Source organism: Leishmania donovani, chromosome 15, assembly GCF_000227135.1.
Source record: "Leishmania donovani BPK282A1 complete genome, chromosome 15".
NCBI classification, from domain to species: domain Eukaryota; phylum Euglenozoa; class Kinetoplastea; order Trypanosomatida; family Trypanosomatidae; genus Leishmania; species Leishmania donovani.
Genome location: NC_018242.1, coordinates 232,154 through 251,505, shown reverse-complemented (window position 1 = coordinate 251,505; position 19,352 = coordinate 232,154). Strand labels below are relative to the sequence as shown.

Here is a 19,352-nt window from a genome sequence, read left to right as displayed (position 1 = left end):
GCGTGCTTGTAAGAGAACGGGGTGGGTGGGGAGGGCTTATAGGATGAACGAGGGAAACATCGGCTTTGGTGTGGCTTCTCCTCCTCCTCTTATCTGCTGCAGGCACACAGGGGAGAGGCGGAGTACGTGAGACGCTGATAGGAGACTGGCGACGACGTAGGGCACAGGAAGACGCGGCCAGTTCAGTGTATCGCTACGAAAAAAAAAAGGATGGGGATGAAGAGAGCGTGCACACGGAGAAATCTTATTAGCTGTGTACGTATATATGTGTATAGATATGAGAGGAGCCCCGACACAGCAGCGCTCGCACGATAGGAAGACTACGGGAGAGGGGGAGGGGTGAGTAGGTAGGAGCCCTTCCACACACTCATACACACACGGCACGTCGGTCTTTTGCCATGCCCGTCCTCTGCTGCGCATTATCACGCAGCAGCGGCCTTGCTGCTGCCCTGCGCCGTGGGGACGCCGGCGGTAGCGATCTTCTTGTTGTGCATGTACATGCTGAACGGGTCCGTCTGAAGGTACTTCTGCTCCTGCGGCGTGTTGTCGTGGCTGCAGCGGTTGCTGTTGCTGTGCCCACCACCTCCGGCATTGAACGTCGTCGCCCTGGCCCCGGCCGAGGACGACGCGCCGTTATTGTTGCCGTCATTATTGTTCCGTTGGTTGCCAGTCTCTGCACGACGACGGCCACGACCGCCAGAGCGCTCACCGGCGGTCCAGTTGCCAACGCTTCTGCCAACCGCACCGGTGCTGGCTGCCGCCTGGTGTGCTGGCCCTACAACCGTCGCGCTACCGCTACTGCCCGGCCGCTGATGGCTTGCTGCCGCCGTGGCCGCACGCCCCGCCCATTCCGCGCTATCGACTTCCACGGTAGGTTCCATGTACGGACCAGGGAGCTCACGTGTGCCGACGGGGCCGCGCGGCAAGGTCTTCGCCACGCCATTCCCGTCCACGATGAGGTCGCCAAAGAACGGCCAGAGGGGACGCTGCCGAACGGCGCTGCCGCCGCCACCGATGGCACCCGTCCCCGAAGTGGCGGTCCCGCGTGGCAGCATCGACGGCTCTGCCGTGATCGTGTCCATTAAGCTGCTTGGGATTGTGCCGGCGTGGGGGCCGAGTGCGCCGGGCCAACTTGCAGTGTCGGCGTGGTTGTGTTGCTGTTGCTGCTGCTGCTGCTGCTTTTCGCCGTCTGCCGAAGCGTACAGGCGTCTCTGAAGTTCTTGCACCAGCTGCTCTCGCTCGTGTCGGAGTTGCTCCAGCTGCCCATCACATTGCCGGATGCACTCTTCGATTCGTTCTTGCGACACGCCCTGTAGCGCCGCCGGCGTGGGGGGAGAAGAAAGAAAGGTGAGCGAGCCACTGCGCAGGCTGCCACCAGTGAAGCCCATCGCGGTGTTGCTGTAGCCCCAGGTGTTGGGGTTGGTGCCGCCGCTGACGGCACACACTTGCGGCGGTGTAGCAGGCACGAAGGAGAAAAGCGCCTGCTGCTGCTGCTGCTGTTGCTGTTGATTGCGCGGGGACCAGTTTGAGGTGTGGGGCAGCCATGTAAAGGCGGCAGTGGATGTGCCGCCTGGTGTTTGGCCTGCCCTTGCCAAGGCGGCTGCAGAGGCGTTGAAGTTACCGTTAGAGCCACCATCTCCGGCAGCGCCCCCTGCCGCACCAAGAAATGCAGCCATGGCAGTGTTCACGTTGCCACCGTTAACGCTGCTGCCAATCAGGTTGCTGTCACGCCACCCATTCACGCCAGGCCATGAATGAACCGTCGACTCTGAGAAGAGGCCTGCTCCATTAGCACCACCACCGACACCGCCAGTATCACCGGCGCTGGCCCCTCGCAGCCACTCGAACGCCATGGGCTTCGTAGACGTGTTGCCGCCGTCGCCCACGGTGCTGGTGCTGGCCACCGGCGGCGTAGAGGCGGGTTCTGGAGGGAAGTAGTTCGCCTGCGTACCATCCCCAGAGAGGAGCCACGGCTTTGCGCTGTCCGGCGGCGCCGAGTGCAAGATTCCAGACTGGTTGTTGTTGGGGGTATTCGCCAGCAATGATGACAGCCCGTGCTGCTGCTGCTGCTGCTGCTGCTGCGCAGGTACGTCTTTCGCTGCTGCTGCGACAGGCACGGCTTCTGCGGTCCGCTGTTGTTGGCGGTGAGCAATCAGTTGGTCGGCCTCCTCCTTGGTCAGCTGTCGGTGGGCTGGCCGGCTGCCTTTGCTAACGCCGCTTGCGGTGCTGAGGTTTTTGCGGGTGCTTTGGACGCTGGTCAGCGCATTCCCGGCCTTTTTATGACCTCCCGCGTTGTCGCCGGCGGCCGGGCCGGCCACGACGGAGTGTACCTGGGACACCGAGCGGCTCGCACCCCACGACGCGCGACGCCGCTCGTTGATTTCGTCCGCCGTCAGCAGGCGATGAGAGACGCCAGTGGAAGTGCTCGCGAGCGGGCTGCGTGACTGACTCGCCTGGCTGAGACTTGCCTCGCCATCTTCGCGTGGCGTCTGTTGCTCTTTGCCATCGTGCAAGTGCGGCGGGATGTATGTACCGCCGCCGTCGTTGCCGCGCGACGCCGAAGCATCCTTCGCGGAGGCGGTTGCAATCAGGAAGCCTTTGGAATAGAGTGTCGTGGCGTGTCCGGCCGTTCCCACGGCCCCGCCGGCGCGCCCCACCACCTCGTCCTCGCCTTCATTGCCGCAGTGCATCGGCGGTAGTCCCTCCAGCTCAGGATCGTTGTGCATGTTGAGGCTGCGCGAGACGGCGCCCACGACGTCGCTGCTGCGCCGCTCGAGCGGCTGCGGAAGCGCGTCGGCTTGGTGGTGGTTGTGTTGCTGCTGTAACTGGTGTCCAAGCGAATTCTGGCACTGACCTCCGTAGGCCTCGCGCGGGTTGTTGTGCCGTCGGTGCAAGCCCAGATTGTCGGCGTCGCCAACGGAGGAGCAGGTCATGCTCGTGCTCGACACGGCACAGCGATGCGGCGAGGACCTACTCTTAGGGGAGGTGCGGTGGTGTGGCGCTTGGCTCTGCTGCGCCCGCGTGGTGTACGGCTGGTGGACAGGCGCCGTTACCGGCGAGTGCGGAACAGCCATGCATAGACCTTCATATGACGGCCCACTGCTCGACGCAGCGACGGCTGCCGAGGCGGACTTGCTGGACTGGTCTGCGGCGGAGGAACTGTTGATGGAAGACACCACGGTCGTGTCCGTACGGATTTGCAGGTACTGCTGCGACGACGACGTCGACTGAGAATAGGAGGCGCTCGGGTGAGGTTGCGGGTGGGTGCCGGGCTCCATGACGACTTGTGTGGCGACCGTGGCAACTCCACGACGGCGTACTACGTGGCGGAGCTGTTGGGTCTCCTGCAAGAGCGGAGAAGGAGATGGTGGCGGTGCTGCGGTGACAAGCACGGAAGAGGGGCTGTAGTAGCACGGCGGCGATTGGATAGGGTAATCAAAACGAGATAGCGACGGTTCTGGCGAAGGTACAACAAGAGGATCGTAGTTGGCGGAAGGAAGCGGCGCCCGCTCCCGTTGCTCCTGCTGCTGGTACTTCTGAGGCGCCTGAGAAGGGAGAAGGGGCTGTCTGTATTGCGTTGTGTGATCACTCGATCTGTAGAGCTTTCCTGGGACGATGGGGCACAGGGTGGTGACTGAGTAGGGAGGTGTCTCTTGCCCAGCCTGGTGCTCCTGATCGTGCTGCTGCGGCTTCTTTGTGACCGCGGATGCCGTTGTGGTTTCGCTTACCCCGAAGACCGCTGCTCAGCTCGCTCAGCTGTCTGCGATTACTGGTACCACTGCTGTTGGCCGCTATAGACGTTGTGGGCGTAGCAGCCGAAGTGTACGCGCTGCTGTGTGAAATGCGATCCGGCGCGGCGTGCCTAACCGGTGGCGCTTGCGATGACACGTGCGAACGACAGGGAGACAGCGGTGGATAACGATGACGACGACGTGGGCCGGAGGGCGGAGAAGCAGGATAGTAGGGCTGAGGGAATGGCGGATGGTGAGTTGGCGATAGAGGTGGGGGTGAGGTGCCCGGCAAAACACATGAGAGCGGAAACACACACACACATACACACCGACAGACAGACAGACAGACAGACGGAGAGGAGAGAAGGAGAAAGACGTAGAGATAACACGTAAACAAAAAAAAAACGAAAAGCTAAAGGGCGAGAATGAGGCGAACACTATAAAAAAAGGGAAGGGGGAGGGGTTTGCGTACATACACACAGAGTAGAGCAAAGGAGGGATTGGGGGGGGGGAGGGTTGGGATGGGGAGGCTCAAACACGACAAGAAGAGCGACGAACCAACAGCAACAAAAAGGGGAAAGACACGGAGGACACACGTCGTCTTTCGTCGCTCTTGCCCTCTGCTGTGCTGTGGATGAGGACCGCTTGCCGTCCGTGTGTAGGCGGTATCGACAGAGTACTCCTCCTCTTCCCTAAAGCGAAGAAACGGCGCCCGCCCCACGAAACGTGTGCACTGCCTGAAAGACAGGGCAGACCAGCGAGTAGGGACACGCTGGCAGAGAAGGGGGTGTGGAGGTGGAGGTGGAGGGTAGTCTCAGGCCGAGCCGGGAGGGACAGACAGGGAGAAAGAGGTCGATATGAGTGGACAAGTTCAAACCGCACACACATACACACACCAACACAAACCCAGAGAGAGAAAAGAACTAAGTGAACAGGCTTCGCCTTTATCGCGTTCTCTCTCGCTGTGCGCGCGCGTGTGGGAGCGCGAAAAGAGGCCAGGCACGCAGTTGAGCGAGCTCAGCACGGAAGAGGCGAGAGCGAGAGAAATAGTATGAAAGGAGAGGGACGGAGGTCGTCGGTTTGTTGATGGGAGCGAGGCTTGTCGGCGCGGCGTCTCGTCTCACTCTCCCCGTATATATGCGTGTGCACTTGGGTTTGAGTTGGAGCGGTGCTTGTCTCTGTGAATGGGCGCGCACGTGGATGTTCGAATGAGCGTAGCTAAAGGTAGAAAGAGGGAGAGAAGAACCGTCCTCGATGGGTGTATAAGTCGAGGTACAGCTCTACACACACACACATACACACACAACGAAGAAGCGGCAGGCAGCAGAGACGCGTGGAGAATGCGAGGCAGTCAAGAGCGAAGGGAAAAGCCGAAGTGGAGACGGTGATGATGGCCGTGCAGATGCTTGGACGCGGAGATGCGGTCGCTTGCTTTTGCTTTGCGTGCCGGTGTGTGTCTCTGTGTGCGTGTGCGTGTGTGCGTAAGCTATATATAGAGAGAGTTGTCTTCCGAGTACACGGTCAGCAGCTCCAACTAGATGGGTACAGAAGGAAAATAAAACAGATGCGTGAGCGAGTGAGTTAGAGGAGGGGGGGGGGAGACAGAGGGGATGACCACTACACGAATGCCACACGAAGAAACGAGGGGGAGGGGGTGGAGGAGAAGGGCTACGCACGTTACCGCTTGTTGTCCGTGCGCTCGCTCGTTTCGTGAGCGTGCGTCTTCGTAGTTATAACAAAGAGAAGACAAAAAAAAAACACAAAAACAAAAAAAACGTGCAGAAGCGCAATGCGGGGTGGGAGAGGGGGGGGGAGTGGCGATACTGATACATACATACATACATATATAGCTATACCGATATATATATATATATGTATATGTATTGGTGCTTATGTGTGCGTAGAAGCGCTGCTTCGTGCGCACTTACACATGTGCGCGTGCGCTTATAATGGCCAACCGCGATGTCACTCTGCGTCTACCAGCGTACTCGTATGCGTATGCGTGTGTATGTGTGCGTACGTCTGCCGTTGTATCGCCTCGTGTGCTCTCTTCCACAGCTGCACCCTTTTCAGAGAGAGGGTGGAGGACGTTGTTGGTGTTTGGGAGGCGTGCGCGCACACTTACACACAGAAACAGCCACGAGGAGAGCGCCTCCTCCCCACCCCGAAACAGAGAACAGAACAGGTAAAGGAAATAACGATCACCACACAAACACACATACACACCCCGTAAGGAGACAGAGGGAGAGATGCGACCAGCGCCCCTCCCTCTCCAAGAAGAAAAAAATGCGGAAGATACCACGGGGACAGGGCGGGGCAGGCCTGCACCAGAGATAGTGTCCTAAACAACACACACCGAAGTAACAGGGAGAAAGGGATGTGTACACTACGAGCATATGCATTATGTTGAGCGTGGTAATTGGTGGTGGTGGTGGTCATCCGTTGTTTATGTGTGTAGGTGTGTGCGAAGAGCACATGTGTTTGGATGACGAATAGAGAAGAGGGTTGGGGTTGGGGGGGGGCAGAGGGTTAAGGGTTGAGAGATACGTAAGCAGTATCATTCTTGCATCGTGTGCGATGATGAGGTTGGCGGTAGTGGGGCCGTGTCCAGCGAACGATCATTTATAACCACCCCCTCCTCCACACACACACACACACAAGCATGCCCGGGCTCGCCTGTAAAAGTACCCCCCCTCCCAAGAGGCTAAAGTGGCGTATGTATCCCAAGTGCACTCGATTGGTGCAGGTGCATTGACAGGCCATATGCTCGAGCCGGGGGTGTTGTGATCTCGTAGGAGATGGCGGCACCTGCTCTGCATGGCCAGTTTCTTTTTTGCATTTCGATTCGTTAGCGGCTGCTCTTCCTCCTGTCCCGTCCCAGAAAGAGAGGGGGAGGGGTGATACGAAGGAAACATACGTAAATACACTATGGTGGCTGCGGTGGTGATGCGGCTATGTAAGGGGGAGAGGTGGTGGTGGTGGTGGTGGTGGTGGGGCTAGGTATGCTGGAGTACGGTAGAGGGCAAGCGGTCAGGTTAGGGCACAGAGGGAGAGAGCATTGCGACTCTCCGGCTTGTGTGCGTCGTGTGACACAGCTGCGCCTCCCACTCACTTCCTTCCGTTGAAGCGCAACGAAAGACGTGAACTTGCTCGCCCTTTTCCTGCTTCACTGGCCGCTGTATGTATAGGGTGTGGCATGTACGTATTATGTACGTGCGCGTGTATCGATCGGAGTTCGTTTCCTGCTGAGGGAACGACGCTGCGTGTGTGTCTGTGGCAGGGGCGGCCCGCGGGAGTGACACACGGCGAGGGACAGGAGTGAAGTCTGTAATGGTGGCGGATGCAGCGGAGGGTGAGCAGAGGTAGAAGGGGAGGGCGATGAAGAGAGCACGAGTGGAGGATGGCAACACGGCACTAGCGAACATACACGCCCGGATTTGATAGGTATCCGCTCTGCATCGCACAAAGTCCCTCCTCCCCCACCAAATTAGCGTCGAGCCTCCTCATTATGTCCCTGCTTGCTCCACGGCCGCTCGAGTTGCCGCAGAGCAGAAGACAAAAACATGCGCGGGCGAGGGCGAGGGCGAGGACGGCTGGCGCGCTGAGAGACGTACATACGCATAGCAGCGCTCCATCCGAGAGAAAGCGTGGGCATGATTCGTAGAAATGCACTGGTAGAGCTACAGGCGCTGCTGCTGCAGCAGACACGGCGCGGCTTAGAAGAGGACCCTCGCACTGTAACGATGATCCTCGTGTTTCCAGTCACGGCACCTGCGTATTTCGTCTCTCTCTCTTTCCGTGCGCGCCGATCTGCTACTTTGGCCAGACGGTTGCGGCGCGGAGGCGACTGCGCACTCATCCTACGAAGCGAACATACGCTGCGTAGACACACTCACAGACGCGGGCTCCAGCAGCTCCACTCGGCGCACCTTCACAACATAAACACACTGCATCACACTCGTCGTTAAGACTTCATGCTGCGCAGCGCCAGCAACGTTGCCTCCGCCGCGGCGCTCTCGGCGTCGCGCCGGTTGTTCCACCACCTCGGGGACTTGAAGCGGGCAGCACCACCCTTTTTATTGAGCAAAGGCAGATCAACGGTGGCGAGGTAGTAGCGCGGTCCTCGGCGGTTGCCGTTTTTGCTGTTCTTGGTGTTGTGCGCACCGACAATGCCGAGCTGCTCCAGCGCGTCAGCCGGCAGTTCCGCCTCGATCTTCTCCTCTAAGCTAAAGATGCAGCTCTTCGAGACTGGCGTGTACGGCCAGCGCCGTTGGCACTCGCTCTCCAGCTCCTCGCGCAAGAAGCGCATCTGCTGGATGCGCTTCTTCTCCTCTGTCGCTTCCCTGCTGGGGGCGATGATGACGTTGCCGCTTGTGCCCTGACGCAGGCGTGCGTTGCCACCGCCGCGGCCGATAACCGCGCCACCATTGCTGCCGTTGCCGTTACCTGCAGCACTCTCCGTTGCTGCGGCTGCTGGCGCGGATGAGGCAAGGCAGAACGGAGACGCGGCGTTGTTCTTCTGGAGGTCGCGCTTCGCCAACCCCGTGAGGCTGCCATCGCTGAGGTTGAACACCTTGCTTTCCTCCAACAGCTCCTTGACGGCGACCCACGCGAAGCGTAGCTGGTCCAGCTGCAGGTACGTGAAGCGCCGCAGCTTCTCGCAGTCCTCGTAGTAGAGAAGAAACTGATTGTGGCCGGGCAGCAGAGAGAAGTACGCCGTGCTGTTCGTGACGGTTGTCTCCGTCATGGCCCCTGCGGCGCCAAGAGACGCCGGCGCGTGAGAGGGCTGGTGGACGGCGCGATAGTCTCCCTCGACCTTGGAGCGGGTGATTACCTTAGGCCCCTTCGGCGTCGGCAGGGTAAAGGACTCGATGAAGTAGAACAGGTCCGTGTGCTGCGGAATGATCTTGCTGCCCTCGACAAAAAACTTCTCGAAGACGGGGAGTAGCCTCAAGGCGGCACGGACGTCATCATGCGGAATTGCGTCGAGGTCGAAAGACCCGTCTGCTGCAGTGGCACTGGTGCTCTTGCTGCCACCGGCTGTGGCTGAGACGAGGCTGCTCTTATCCCCACTCTTCCTGCTGTGCTGCACAGTCGTCTTCGGGAGCCACCCGGCGAGCTCATAGACCGGCAGAAGCCAGTGCAGCGCGCTGAAGATCGTGATTTGGTGAAGGCCGGAGGAGGCCGCTGGCGCGGCGACCCCGGGCTCCGACTGGGGACTTTCCTTCGCTACCTTTGTGAATGTGATGGGGTACGTCAACGGCTCCTCTGGCGGGGGTGGGGCAGGCCCAGCAGTCGCCGTCTGCGACATGAGTACTATAGAAGAGGAAAGCACAGATCTCTGCGCGCGCGCACACACGCAAGACGGTTGATTAGGGTGGAGAGAGGAGTGGGCGGTGGGGGGGGGAGGGGCACCGTGCGAGTTCTTTGTGCTGTTGTTGGCAGCCCCACCACGTCAACAGTGAGGCACAGGACCAAAGAAGGTACGGAGGCGACGCCGGCAATGCAGCGAGCATGGGGAGTAGAGCAGCGAGGTTGATGGTGAGAAGAGGTTCAAGAGAGGAAAGGAAATCATTGAGGATCAGGAAAAGAAAGAGAAGCAACCCATGCGTGCGCGTGCGTACATGTGTGTGTGTGTGGGTGTGGATGCCAAGCAGTTCGCCCCATGATGCATATACCGTAGACGTGGATTGCTAAGGTAACGCAGCACAGAAGCGTGACCAGTAAGCGCGTGCTCGCGCATACCATTCACACCCTCTCCCTGCTGTCCACAGGGGGACACGTGACTCTTTTTGTGGGCCGGGAAGCTTTTGAGTCGCCAAATAGCACATCCTTTTCTGCGAGCACATGTGTGTTGCTGCACAGGTGTGTGCGACAACGATATGAGAAAGAAACGAAAATGGCGTACCGAAGATGTGTCGATTAGCGTGCGCGTTGGTGAGGGGTAGCAACCATGCATGTGCACGCCTCTGCCTCCTTGTTTTTCTCTTGCATGTGAACGCGGTCGCTGTGCCCTTTTTCTTGCTGATCGCCGCCCGGGTCGCTCATCCCGTTCGCACGCGCGACCTTCGCTTCGCCACTATTCCTCCACCACTTTTCAACGTGCAACCAAAGTTGCGAACACGCAGATGCACGAAAAAAGGTATGCCTAGACGCATCTATCCACCCCCATTTTGCCAGTGAGGTGCCTGTTCGCGCGGGGTAGAGGTAGAGGTGAGAAAGACAGACAGCGGTGAGAGAGGAGTGGAGAGGAGGTGGGCCCGAAAGGCACACACACGCACATACCGAGGGCACACGCCGCAACCTAGCAGTGGCCTTTGGCTTCGACGCCCTCGCCTCCTCTGCCACTGCCCTTCTCCCATTTCACTCTGCAGCTGCACTGCATCGCGCCCATGACCTCTTCCTCGCTGTGACAGGTTGGCCCAGAACCATCAGCAAGCGTTCCTTCGAGCGAGGGGATGAGGGCGGGAGGAGGAGGGCGTGCCGGCACACGTTGCGCAGAGAGAAAGCAAAATGAGATGGCAAGCTTGCGAGGTGACTGGGCAAAGTCCCTCATCTACCCCCGATCTACCCCCGATCTACCCCCCCCCCCCAAAAAAAAAAAATAAATAAGACGGAGACCGACCGGTGGACATGTGGGGAAAGGCAGAGGCATGCACAAACACACCGCCGTACGCGCGTGTGATGATGCGAGAGGGGAGGAGGTGCATCGCTCTCCATTTCCGTGGGTGGTTGGCGAGAACAACAAAGGCCAGAATGAAAGGGAAATGAACGTATGAACTCACGAGGGAGGAATGAGCAAAAATCGATAACACGCGGCCGGAAAGGACTGATATGGCACACCAGCGACACACATGACCACACACACACACACACGACCACGCACGTAACTGCAACTGGCCATGTGATGCCATACAGTACATGAATACATATATATATATATATATATGTATATATATATATATAGTAGGCTTGCCTCTCTTTTTGCGAGTACCCACAACGTGTGCGCGTGTCCATTCCTCTGCCACCAGGACGTGATCTAAAGCGCTACACCCCTCCCCTCCTCCCTCCACCGACCGGCCTGTCCACAGGGCCCCCACATCGTGCGGCGCGACGCAGCGGTAGATACATGCGTTACAGCAGTGCGCCACCCCTGGTGCCTCCCTCGGGGGTGGCACGCAGCCGCCCCACACCAGTAGGCAGTGTGAGGGCCGGATGGGATACGCTCGAGTCGCGCTGACGCTCTGCCCATCGCATGGATGGCACACACATGTTCACACCGTCGCAAGCTTCTCCGACGCAACGCCAGCCCGGGACCTCGCCGCCGATACCAGCAGCGATGCATCGCTCTGACTCCCCCATGCGGTAAGTGCTCGGCGTTTGGCAGGGATGGTGGGGTTGCCCCGCACGGAGAGGTGCGTGTGTGTGTACCCCTCCTCCTCCCCGTGCCACGACGGATAAATCGAGGGAGGGGGTGGAGGGGGGAGAGAGAGGGCGCAGCGAGGCGAAGCAGAAAGACACGCACGCATGTTCACACACTCCTATATATATATATAGGTATGTAGGTATATAGATGCACAGCATTACTACTCTACAGCGTCTGGAGAACATGGCATCCTCCATACCGAGACGGGCAGGCAAAGGCGTGAACCCTGGTTTAGCTGACATACCCCCCCCCCCCCATTCATGAACGCGCATGCAGAGGAGAGCGACAGGAAGCAGCAGGGGTGGCACGCATGTTCGCCTCTCCTTTTTTTTTTCCACGAATGCGGCTGAGGTCATGAATGGCTGCTTCATTTTGTGCTCGCCTGCTTGCGGAACAGCGTGCGCTCTGTCATACCGCAGAAGGCCTCCCATTCCTCCTGGCCGACCCCCTCCCTCTCCTTGGCGTTGGCGAAGATGAACGCGTCCGGCAGCAGTTGAGGCACGACGCGGGCACGCAGGCGCTCGCAGGCGGCGGCGTACTGCGGGTTTTCTGCTAGGCTTTTGGGCGGGCTAGCTCCGTAGAAAAGAGGCGAGTCAACGACGGTCAGGCGGCCACCGTACCACGAGGGAATAAAGTCCTCGTGGATGTACTCGGCCAGCGCGTCGCGCAGCGCATATTTTGCCTTTTCCGAGTCCGCCCCGACCGCGGGAGCCCCGTCGTCGTCGCTCTCTTCGCTGTCGTTCGTTTCGTGGCTCTGCGACATGTGGTTCGAGTCGCTGCTGAGCTCGTCCAGGGTGGCCCTGTTGGCGGCGGAGAGAAGGACAATCTTCTTCTGCGTCTGCGGGTCCAGCCACGGTCGGACGAGCTTGAAGAACATGTTGAACACAAATCCGCCGTTGATGATGATCATGCGGTTCATGTTCTCCGGGTAAAAGCTCTGCCCCGTCAGCGAGAGAACTCGGAAGAGTTTGAAAGCCTTCTTGCACTTGCTGGAAGTCAGGTGGGACAGCTTGATGCTACCGACGTCAACGAGGCAGGTGGCGCCGCCGCCGTTGTCCATGAACGTGTCCGTGGACGTCGGCTTCACCGCGGTCTGCACGTGCAGACCTTCCCGGATGATATATTGCTGGTTGTAATTCAGCAGGCGCGAGATACGGCGGCCTTTCTCGACCTCTCGCAGGTACACCCGTGACAGCAGATTGCTGTAAGGCGGCGTTACAGAGTGGAAGTCCGGGTTGCGGCAGTCGTACTGACCCTCGATGTAGGGCCAACGTTTTTCGAGCATCGCCAGCTCCTTCGGGTTTGGACGCTGGTAGAAGATGACGTGCCCACGCTTGTCCACACCACAGTTCCACGCTGCCCAGCCAGCCTGCAGCAGTGGGCGCGTGATCTTGACCTTCGCCGCAGGGCTAGCGCCTTTCTTCATCTCCTCCATGACCTGCTGCATCAGCTCCTCGCCATCGAGGCCGTTGAAGACCGCCTCCACCTCGCGGTCCCACAAGATCGTATCGAGGCTGTACTTCTCGCGGAAGCCGATGTAGTGCAAGATGTCGTTCGTGGCGAGGTTGACGTCCATGCGCCGGGCAATAAGGAAGCGGTAAATAAGGTCGCAGTCGGACACCTTGTGGATGTCGGGGATGGGCAGAATCTGCTTGAGCTGACGCGGGTCGCGAATGGTCAAGTTCTCGGGGTAGGCAGGCGCCGCACTGTTACCTTTCGACTTCTTCTGCGCATCTGTAGGGTCCGGTTCGAAGGGAAGCGTGCCCTTCGTGTTGATATCCTGCTGATAGCGGAGAAGCCTCACAAACACCTTCCGGTTGGCCGCCTTGTTTTCTTCCTCGACATGCTCGAGCATGCAGCAGTGGGTCTGGTTGGCCAGATCCTTCTCGTACTGCTCTCGACAAGCGTCGAGCGGGGACATGATGAGGGGCAAGCGCTTGTGATGTGTGAGAGAGGCTGGTTGGATGAAGTTGATGGGGAAGGGGGAGAGAGACGAAGAGGTGTGTGCAGAGCGCAGAGACGCAGCTGCACAACACGCACGCAAGCGCAAGGAGATTAAGCACCGAAAAAAAGCAGACGGAGACGGAGAGCGAGAGTGCAGGCCCGTGAGTGCGTGTGAGCGGGAGCGTCGGCTTGCGACGTGCAGAAGGAGGGAGCGCGCGCGATAAAGATGAGAAAGCCGAGGGGCGTGCGTCTCGAAAGACACGGAGACCGAGAGACCGGGGATGGGGGAGGGGGAGGGTGGGAGCCGCTGCTGGTTGGGTGTTGGGCCGTATCGTTGCTGATGATGGCGCCAACGGCTGTGGCGGAGTGAATTGACAGTAGCGTACGGTAGGCTCCTCCGTACGCGGTTCTACAGCCTTCTCAGTCGCAAACACAGGGATCGAGGAAGGGAGGACAAGAGGAGATAAGGAATGAGGCGGCAGCAAGGACTGGCACAACAAAGACTTGCTGGCGGTCGTGGCACCTAGAGAGCAGGAAACCGAGACACGCACGCGTGCACGAACGGAGAGGCAAGGACGCAGGCCGAGGGGGGGGGGCTAAAGGGCAGCGCCGCGAGGCGAAAGGCAGCGACCAGAGGTGTCCCCACACTCCGTCCGTGACTAAGGCCAGATGCGCCTCGACGTGTGTGCGGTGAGGAAAGGGTGGCGGTGGTGGGGAGAGGATGGGGCAGGCGGTGCCCTCGTGGCGAGGGGCAAGAGGTGGATCTGCTCAGCGCACACGTTTAGCTGTGCGTATGTAACGGAGGAAGAGGAGCCGCAGCAACGTACTTGGAAATCTGCGTCTGCGTTATGCTTGTGTCTGTGTGTCAATGCAGAAAGAGGGTGTGAGTAGGGGGGAGGAGGGAGAGGAGGAAGGTTCAAGGGTGTTGTTCGCCGCGAAAGAGAAATCCGCCTTTCCTTGCAGAGAGGATAGATGCGGGGGTGTGGGGTGGGTGGGGATGAGCGCAACGGAGGCGCACACGCCGACAGACACACATGGTGCGGGCTGCCACAGCGCAGGGGATGGTGAGCGCGCGTGTATGCGGGACTTCTTCGCTTGTGCGTGCCGTAGGGAGATGCGGGCATGAACGAAGACGTCTGGGACGGGCGGACTAGTTCGGTGGTGGGGTGTGAGACGTGGAATAAGAGATAGACGAGGTGGGCGGAACGAGGCAGGATTGCGTCGGACCAAGCCGATGATGGAGGAGGGCGATGAGCTACCTGAACCGTCTCTGTGCTCGAGAGCGTGTGAAATGGAGCAAGCAACCAAGCGAGGAGGGGGAGACAGCCACTGCTCCTGGTTCTCAACCAAACGCAAGCACAAACATACTCCCCCCCCCAAAGCATACCCTAACCCAACCCATATCCACACTGTCGCTTGCTGTTGCTGCTCTTCTACTTGCCCTCAGTCTCTTCCCTTCTCCCCCTACACACACACACACACACACACACACACCAACGCACGCACGCAGACGCGGCACAGCAAAATAAAAGGGCAGAAGCGAGTAATAAGAGTGGAGAGAGGGGGCCAAGTAGACGCAGTCCACCACACTCAAATAGAGTAGAAAATGGTGCGCTGCCCTCAAAGCCACGGACACGCATATGCGCACCAATGAAAGGACGGACACCGCCCCTCCCTCCCTCTCCCATAGTATGTGTGCACCTACACCACCAATGCCACGCACGCGCGCGTGTTCGTGTACGGGCATATGCGAACCCTCGCGCGTGCCTCTGTTTACGGCTGTCGGAGGATGGCGAGGATAGAGAGGAAGGAGAGAGGGAGGGAAGGAGGGGCGAATACAGATGCCCTGGTCGATGGCGAGAGAGGACGACGAGGGCCTGACGATTAAAACAGAAGAGAGAGCGACAGCCTTAGCGGCGGCCCTTGATGACGTGCAGATGGGAGGAGTGAGGTGGGTGGGCGGGAAGGTATGAGGTCTGCAGGCGAGACAGTGCTCCGCGGTGACGAAGGGGAGGGTGGTGGTGGTGGTGGAGAGACGACAGGGTCACACGTATCGACACACACACACACACACACACACACACACCTGCGCACACAAGAACAGTGATGCATGTCTCTGGTGGCGTGTCCTCGCACCCTTTCCTTCCTTTCCATCACCCCGCTTCCCACGCATCATCATCGATCCTCGACGTCCATCAGCGCACAAACAACGTTCGTTTCGCTCCTAAGTCAGCCCATCGCCCAGTCCGACACTTGCACACACGCGCGCTCTCTACATTTTCATCACAGGCCCCTGCCGTCTATCAGTGAGAAGACATCGCTCCCGATGCCCTCGCCGCTGAAGATGAGGTAGACAACCACAAGCACGGAGCATGCCATCACCATCGGCGCCACCACCATCTGAATCATGCCCACGTTCTCGGGGGTGAAGACAGTGTCCTTGAGGAAGTTCAGAAGACTCATGAGCCCGCTCATGGCAGGCGGGCCGTGCTGCTGCACAAGGTCGGACGCGGTCGCCGTCAACTGCTGCACTGCAACCTTCACCTGACTGCCAGCTGCCATTGACTGGTCAGCCATCCGGTTCAGTCGCTCCTGGGGACGCATCGAGAAGCTGCTGCCGAATATGCTCCCGGTGAAGCTGTTGGAAACGGCGGTGCTGCGACGGCGATACGCCAGCGTCTGCGGCGGCGCAGAGGAGATGTCGCGCATGTGAGGCGCCGCATTGCCTTCCTCATCGACGTCATGCTTGGCACTGCCGCCGTAGCCACAGATAGACTGAAGTAGCTGAGCTGCGAAGCTGCCCGCCGGCACAGTGGCCGTAAGAGCGCCATCTGTGATTGCCCCTTGAATGTCCGCCAGCGAGAGCTTCTTTAGGACGCCATTGCTGCTGGTGGTGGTGGGGGTGCTCCCAGAGCGTCCCACCGCGGTCGCGGCGCTCGAGGCAGCCGCGGAGTCGTCGGCGCTGCGGGCGTTGCCCGGAGCACCACTAGAGGAGGGTGGCGAGTTGTAGCTCAGCCGCACTGCGCCCTGTGAGGCAGCACCGGTACCACCCACTCCAGTGCTGCTGCTGCTCGGGATGCGGCTATCCGGGGAGGCCATGTCCCCGATGGAGGGGGAGGACGGCAGCTGCGGTCGCTGCTGCAGCGGCGAGTCGGAGAACCCGCGGTGCATCTGGCCGTAGACGCCGCTAAGCGACGACCAGCGGGACGTAGGAAGGCCCGCCGCCGCCATCTCCGCTGCAACTGGGTCAAGTGTTTCTGTGCGATTCACCTTGGAGCTGCTAGGGCTGAGAAAACTCTCCTTCAAGTCCATCGGAGTCCCCGTGTTATCGGTCTTCGATGGAAGCGCAGACATCCCATCTGCGAGCGAGTTACGCGAAAACGTTGGCAGAGTTGCAGCCGAATCCTCCAGGAGCGCCAGGCCACACCCCGATTTGAAGCGCGGGCGCTCGTAGCCCGTCTCGGCGCGTGGGCTCTCACTCATGGGCGTGCTGCTGCCGCGGTAGTCCCCCAGTTCGGAGGAGTTCTCCATTGTGTAATGCGGTGGTGAGGTGGCCTGGTAGGTGCGCAGCTGCCACGGCGACGACATCGTCGTCCAGACTCTGCTGTACGGCGGCTCAGACGACTTGCGCGAAAGGTCGCACATTTCTTCGGACGTCTGCGACGATGAGGGGGACGGCTGGGTGGCGGTGGCCGCACTGACGGCGCCGCCGTTGCCGACGATCGGCTTAGGCGACGGCTGCGCTGCGGACTGGGCTTTTACCTGAAGCGGCAGCACCACCGTCCCGGCACCGTGACGCTCCTCCTTGAACATTTTGCGTGCCTTCGCGCTAACGCGGTTGTGCCGCGTCGCGGCGAAGGACGGCGGAAGCACCAACACAGCTTCCTTGTCGTGAACACCGCCAGCGTTTCTGTTGCTGCCGCTGCCGCCACCCATCCATGAGTGACGGATGCTGTTGCTGCGAACGCTTAGTTGCGAGAGGGGTCGATGCACGATTTTCTGGAGCGGGAGGTTACCGTAGTAGTACTGAAAGGCAGCGGCAGTGATGGGTGACGGCGCCATCACGTCAATCACGGCGCCGCTGCCGCCATCGCCGGTGCGCCACCGGACAAGCTCCCCGAGTATGGGCGGCAGCACACGCCGAGCACCGAGCGGCCGATGCGGCGACTGGACTGAGTTATTGCTCGTCCGTATCCACCCTTGCTCGCGTTTCCGCTCCAGATCGACAATAACGCGCACCAGTTTGTCGAGCCACTGGCGGTACGCGTGCTGCTCCTTCAGCAGCCATTTGCGCGCCTCGTCGACACACTTGTTCTCATCCCCGAGCGGTGCGTAGTAGACATAAAAGGTGGGGCGCTGCGACGTCGAGGCGGGCGGCAACCAGCGCTGCGCGCGATCGCTGCTGTCATTCGCCGGGTTGGCCGCTTCGTTCGCATCACCATCGTAGAGTGTGCGTGTGGCGCCACTGCCCGCAGCGCCGACGCGCGGATGCGTATTTGGCTTTCCAGAATCCTCCCTGCTGGCCTTGGCGAGGAAAGGGGTGCTAGCTGCTGTCGTGCTCATGGAGCTGGGCACTGTGAAGTCGCGGCTGGTGAGTTGAGAGTCACGTGCCGTGCCACCAGATGGCCCGGGCCCAGGGGCGCTCGGAGCGGTGGCAGCGGATAGACGTGAGGCGTCCAGCGACTCACGGGTGGTCATGCTGTCCTGCACGATGCTGAGCGGCTGTGGCGACAGCGAGCGGTCATTGCCGTCCTCTGTGTCGCTCATGTCACGCTTTTCGTGTGGTCGTCGGCTGCGCCGACCGTTCCCGGGTGGTGTCTGGTCCGCTGCATCACCTTTGCGGTCACCCTCGTCGTCGGCACCCCACGGCATTGCCCACTGACGTGTTGGGTGCTGCGTCTTGTTCAGCTGGGGCACAGAGTTGTATGAGTGGCTGTCGCAGTCGCTGATCTCACTGCTGCTGCTGCTTCTACTTCTAGAGCTCTGGAGAGGGCCGTTACCGCGCTTGCTCAGGGCTCGCTGCTGCTGCTGCTGCTGCTGCCCGTCACCCAAAGATGACTTGGCGTCTTTTGCGGCGGTGCGACGGGTTGCCGGGAACAAGGTGGGATTCGGCTTGCCGCCCATGCTGGAAGACTCACGCCTACTCAGGTGGAACACCTCCGTCGCACGGAGCGCGCTCTCGCTGAGTGGAACGTTTGTAACGTCTTCCGTGCCGTGGGTGTGCGCTGCCCTCGGCTGCGGCTTGCTGCCGGTGTCCCTGCTGTGGCCGCCGAGCAGCGGGGGCGAGCCGCGGAGGGCCGGGAGGGGGCAGGAGTCTTGCGTCATTGCATTCCCTCGCAGCGGCGGAACAGATGTGATCCGCGCTTTTTGCTGCACGAGCGGCGCCATGAGGCGCTGCAGCACGGACGGGGTGTCCACCTCCAACAAGAAGGTGCGCCGCTCCCCGGGTAGCAAGACGCAGTCCGCCAGTTCTTCGCGCACCAGCAGCGGCCGATCATCACCGCTGCCTCCGTTATTGCTCTTGCCCACCACTGACGAGGCTGCTTCTGGCGCGGCTGCTGATGATTTCACTGTCCCCGCAGCCGGCGCCACGATGGGAGGAAATCCCAAGTCTTTCCAGGCCTGCCGCGACACGTCTTCGATGACCGGATCAACAACTCTGGGACCCCACACTGACGATGGACCGCGCTGATGCTTGTTATTGTTCCCACAACCGCCAACACCTCCGGCGCTGGAGGCGCTTCCTGGAGGCGGCGCGTACAGGTGTGAGGCCACCGACGTGGAGAAGGACAGCTGCTTGTGCTGCGGCCCGCGGTAATAGAAGAATTGCGGGTGCGATGAGCGCAGAGACACGATTAGTGAGCACGGTTCATCGCGGTCGGGGATGCCACGAGCACGGCGGACCTTGCTGCTGCTTGGCTGCAGCGAGCTCGGTGGGTCCTGCGACGGCGGGTACTGTGTCCGTCCGCTGGTGTTGGTGACATCGATTTGTACTTTGCCATCCGCCGTCAGCCACTGAGTGACACGAAGAAGTGACATAAGAAATCACAGTGTGGGGGAGGGGGAAGGACACACACACACCGGCCAATAGGAATGCGCTCTAATATATATAATAATAATAATAATAATAATAAATTTACATATATGTATGTGTGTGTGTGCGTGTGCGACTACACGGTAAAGGACAAGGGCGGCAACCACCACTACCACCGCAACCACACAGACAACAGCCAAGAGAAAGGACCCGCACC

The 19,352-nt window shown here is 60.0% G+C and overlaps 4 protein-coding genes across 4 annotated transcripts; all 4 read right to left on the bottom strand.

Annotated features, from left to right (window-relative positions):
• Positions 1-422: 422 nt before the first annotated feature.
• On the bottom strand, positions 423-3,278 carry LDBPK_150660 (hypothetical protein, unknown function; the record flags this gene model as incomplete). The annotated part of the gene is made up of 1 exon (XM_003859543.1): positions 423-3,278. The coding sequence occupies one exon, from the start codon at positions 3,276-3,278 to the stop codon at positions 423-425; it is 2,856 nt and encodes a 951-aa protein (XP_003859591.1).
• A 4,417-nt stretch (positions 3,279-7,695) lies between these two features.
• LDBPK_150650 (hypothetical protein, conserved) lies at positions 7,696-9,042 on the bottom strand (the record flags this gene model as incomplete). The annotated part of the gene is made up of 1 exon (XM_003859542.1): positions 7,696-9,042. One exon carries the CDS (start codon positions 9,040-9,042, stop codon positions 7,696-7,698), a length of 1,347 nt encoding a protein of 448 aa, XP_003859590.1.
• Positions 9,043-11,524: 2,482 nt separating this feature from the next.
• Positions 11,525-13,078, bottom strand: LDBPK_150640 (hypothetical protein, unknown function; the record flags this gene model as incomplete). The annotated part of the gene is made up of 1 exon (XM_003859541.1): positions 11,525-13,078. One exon carries the CDS (start codon positions 13,076-13,078, stop codon positions 11,525-11,527), a length of 1,554 nt encoding a protein of 517 aa, XP_003859589.1.
• A 2,306-nt stretch (positions 13,079-15,384) lies between these two features.
• On the bottom strand, positions 15,385-19,140 carry LDBPK_150630 (hypothetical protein, conserved; the record flags this gene model as incomplete). The annotated part of the gene is made up of 1 exon (XM_003859540.1): positions 15,385-19,140. The coding sequence occupies one exon, from the start codon at positions 19,138-19,140 to the stop codon at positions 15,385-15,387; it is 3,756 nt and encodes a 1,251-aa protein (XP_003859588.1).
• Positions 19,141-19,352: the final 212 nt, after the last annotated feature.